Raw genomic sequence first — 4,109 nt, forward strand, 5'->3', positions numbered from 1 at the left:
GTATAAGAGTAGGAAAATGTGTGTAAAATGGTTGTTTTGCAGAATACTGTGACGAATGAGATGGTTGCCTTGCAGAACGTTGAGATGGTTGTTTTGCAGATTCTTGAGAGGCATCAACATACTCCCAATATGACGGATCACGAGGAGTATCAAATTCTTTCTTCTTTTTACTTGCTCCCTTGGTTCTCACCTTCTCTGGTGGTGCAAGTATTGATGTTGTATGTGGAAATACAACTTCACGCACCTTATCCCTGAATATCCTTTGACTTACAATATCGTGTTTCTTCATGTACGCTTTCATTGCTTCTAACTCTTCTGAAAAGTCATAATCTGATAAAGATTCTTCATCCTCAAGAAAATTCTCAAGGCTTAACGTTCTCCAAAAAACATGAATGCTATCTAAAGGGATAACATTACCAGATATCTGCAACTTTGCCAACTCACAAGCACATGGTAATCCATGAGTTGTTCTGATTGAGCAACCACATATTGTTTTGTCAGTACCTACAATCTTCACTCTCTGCAACTGTTTGTCAATTTTTTTAAAACATTTCCTTGATACACAATGATGTAGACTTTGAAAGAATGATGAATTACACCCGTGCTCAACATCCTTGCTGGTTTTCTGAAAAGAATATTGAATGATACATATTTGGTTCTTCAACATCATATTCACAGCATCCCAACTTTTACACAAATCACCCAAACTAGTTTGCAGCATGTTTTTCAATCTCCAATGGGCAGACTCAACTCTACAAATAAATTAAATAATACAAATTAAAATAAATCACAAACTAGTAAATCATATTTTCTAAAACAAACAAATCAAATTTAAAAATACCTGTTAGATGTTGTGTTCCCCAAATGCATCACTCTATTGGTCCAAACATTGACAAACCTTTCTTTGTAAGGTGTTAACCACGAATCTTTCACATAATCAACAAAAAGAATAATATCGGCACACACTAGCTCAAAATGTTGCAGGTGATGATCATACTCCTCTACACTACTTGAATATACAATTTTTTTCCATAAATCCATTACTTCTTCTTGCCTATCTTTTTTCACATATTGTTTGCATCTTGCCCCAACATTTTTTTCAATATGAAAACGACATAGCAAATGTATTGAAGTAGGAAACACAACACTAATCGCATTCATCATGGCAAGATCTCTATCAGTCACAATAACTTTAGAAATTAAAGTCTCAGATTTGAACAACTGTCGTACCTTTTCAAATGCCCAGATGAAGTTATCTTGTCGCTCTTGTTCCAAATAAGCAAACCCAACAGAAAATGTCAAACTAGTAGATGTGACACCGACAATTTCAAGTAATGGTAACCGATATCTGTTTGTTTTGTATGTGCTATCACATATCAAAACAAAATGAAACGTGTTTAACAACTTTATACAATCAGTATGTGTCCAAAATATATCTCTCAAAACATCAGAATTCTCCCGTCTTCTTGTCCAATACACATAATTTTCTTGTTGTATTAACTTCAACAGATGCTGCATTTCTGTATACGGACCTCTCAACGATGATCGATAAGTACTCCTTGCTTTATATATTTGACTTGGAATTGTCAGATTAGCTTTATTTCTCTCTTTCAAAGCATTTAGGATGAATCTGGGGGCAAGCTTATACTTTGTCATGTCATTGACAAATTTCCTCTCTTCTTCATTTAAACGCCCCAAATAAGAATGACCAGTTACAGTATCAAGTAGATCATGATTATGTGTTCCACAACGAACACTAATTTTCCATCCTTCACCGACACTTAAGGGTATACATCTGAGAGTAAACGGACAATTTTCCTTATGAGAACAAGTTACTGTTGATTTTGATTTTGATTTATATCTTGCACCTCTTTCGCATCCCAAAATCAATTTGTCTTTTCTTCCCCTCTTTCCGGTTGCTTTATCTGAACGAATGATGACAATTAAAATTCCATTTTCTCTTCCAATGGTTTTTGCCCATTCAAACACAGATTCTCGTGAAGGAAATACCTACAAAATATGTTTCAAATAAAACTTCAAATATATAGTTATAATAAAAAATTTATCCGTGATAGATTATCAGTAATATTAATACCTGATCGGTAATGAATTTGTCCGTAGAATCTATTATATTTCTTGAGGCAGGAACCTCAACTCTACTCATACCTGTTTTCAAAAATAGTAATAAATATAAATAATAATAAATATAAAAAATAATATATATAAATAATGATAAATTTTTAAAAAAAAAATCAAAATTTCGAAATTTTGACATTGATCTAAACTTTCGAAATTGCTGGAATAAAACTTTCGGAACTTTCAGCTTCAAGCAATGTTTCGAAATGTGTTTTGGGTTTCGAAGGTTTCAGCATTAACCAAATCTTCGAATGTGTAATCCAAATCATGCCTCGGAGCTTTCATACTTAAGCAAAGTTCCGAAAGTTTCAGCAAATGCACGTTTCGAAGCTTTCATACTTAAGCAAAGTTTCGAATGTTTTGATGAAATCTAACCTCTGATTGTTTCGAAAGTTTGAAACTTTCGATTAATAGAATTTTTTTAAAAACTTTCGAATGTGGGGTTGAGAAAATAGTGTAATATATTTACTGATAAATTTTATATAAAATAAAAAGGGTAAATTGGTCAATAAAAAATTATGGGGGGGTGGCAGGTAAAAGTGGGGGGTGCGCAGTACATTTCTCATGGATTTATTCTCTACGGGGATGCGTTAGGCCTATTATTTAACATGGTTGTGGGTAAAATATTTGTAAAATAAAAAGGGTAAATTGGTCAATAAAAAATTATGGGGGGGTGGCAGGTAAAAGTGGGGGGTGCGCAGTACATTTCTCATGGATTTATTCTCTACGGGGATGCGTTAGGCCTATTATTTAACATGGTTGTGGGTAAAATATTTGTGAACTCAATAAAATTTGAGAGATAATTTTAGTACCCAACATTTGGTCCTCCCACTTCCACATATTTTGAAAATTCTCAATAACACTCTTTTAATTTTTTTTGGCTAAATACTCCTTTTAACTTTTAGTTACCAAATTCTCATAATACTCTTTTAACTGTTAGTTAATTACCTTCTATTTTTTACTTTAATCTTATTTTACCAAATTCACTCTACATCTCATCCTCACATTTTTCTAGCTAAGAAAAATAGTTAGAAAATGAGTGTCTTACTTTAATTTTGTCCGATTTAGTGATTGTAATAATCATAATATATTTGATTATATGCGTATCATCTTAAATCTCTTCATAAAAAAAAAATCTTCATTCTAATTATTAATCTTGAAATAAAAAGAAGTAAAAATATAAAATTAAATTAAAAGTGATAAAGATGAAAGTTGTAAAAAATAAATAAACTACAATCAATACAATGGAGTTCATGATATTACATTACAAGAGTATCAATTAAAAAAAATGGTAAATAATAAAATTTAAATCAATAAAAATAAGGAGATGTTGCAAGTGTTTAAAACAAAAACAAAAAGATAAATTGATTGGTCAAACTATTGTGTTTGTCTCTAACTAAGCATATTAGCACATAAATATATTCAGATAAAATACAATTTGTAGTTTTAATTTTACTATTGCACCTCGAGATATGTAAAAGTAGAATTACACTATTATCAATACAATAATAAAAAAAATATTTTTCTCTCTATTTTGAGTACTCTTTTATTTAGAGTAGTGTAAAACTCAAATTTGGATTTTACATATTTTTTTTAAATTTAGATTAAATTTCACTTTTAGTCATTTATGTTTGATCCAGTTTTTGGATAAGCCGTTTATGTTTTTTTCTTTCAATTAGGTCCACTAAGTGGTACTCCGTTTGCAATATTAACCTTTATGTTGTTGTATGTTTGCAAAAAAGTCCCTTTTTCGTTAGTTCCGTTATAAAATGTCATGTCGCTGTTATAATGGAGATGTGTGCATAAAGATGTTAATGTGAAAAATCATAAAAATAAATGATTCTCAAATTGGTAAGTTTCGAAAAAAATACACTTATGGTATTTTAAGTTCAAACTAGTTTTCGCTCACACTCAATCTTCATATTTTATCTCTCCACCATCTTCCTCTTCAACTCCATCTTTGAAATTACAAA

General features: G+C 30.9%; 1 protein-coding gene across 1 annotated transcript; it reads right to left on the minus strand.

The window, feature by feature from the left end:
* Positions 1 to 167: 167 nt before the first annotated feature.
* Positions 168 to 2,115, minus strand: LOC140921039 (protein FAR-RED IMPAIRED RESPONSE 1-like). Its single transcript, XM_073370760.1, has 3 exons — positions 842 to 2,115; positions 294 to 752; positions 168 to 195 (listed from the first exon to the last, which is right to left on the minus strand). Exons 1-3 carry the CDS (start codon positions 1,654 to 1,656, stop codon positions 168 to 170), a joined length of 1,302 nt encoding a protein of 433 aa, XP_073226861.1. The 5' UTR covers positions 1,657 to 2,115.
* Between the last annotated feature and the right edge of the window lie 1,994 nt (positions 2,116 to 4,109).

Source organism: Cicer arietinum, chromosome 1 (genome assembly GCF_000331145.2).
Source record: "Cicer arietinum cultivar CDC Frontier isolate Library 1 chromosome 1, Cicar.CDCFrontier_v2.0, whole genome shotgun sequence".
Lineage (NCBI taxonomy): Eukaryota > Viridiplantae > Streptophyta > Magnoliopsida > Fabales > Fabaceae > Cicer > Cicer arietinum.

What these genes read in the sequence shown, in the direction of transcription:
- LOC140921039 (XM_073370760.1), bottom strand. Translation starts at nt 1,656, where the DNA reads ATGACAAAGTATAAGCTTGCCCCCAGATTCATCCTAAATGCTTTGAAA. An exon ending in GGGAACACAACATCTAACAG is followed by an intron (nt 753 to 841) that starts GTATTTTTAAAT and finishes ATTTATTTGTAG; the next exon opens with AGTTGAGTCTGCCCATTGGA. An exon ending in GAGTTAGAAGCAATGAAAGC is followed by an intron (nt 196 to 293) that starts GTACATGAAGAA and finishes TTGCACCACCAG; the next exon opens with AGAAGGTGAGAACCAAGGGA.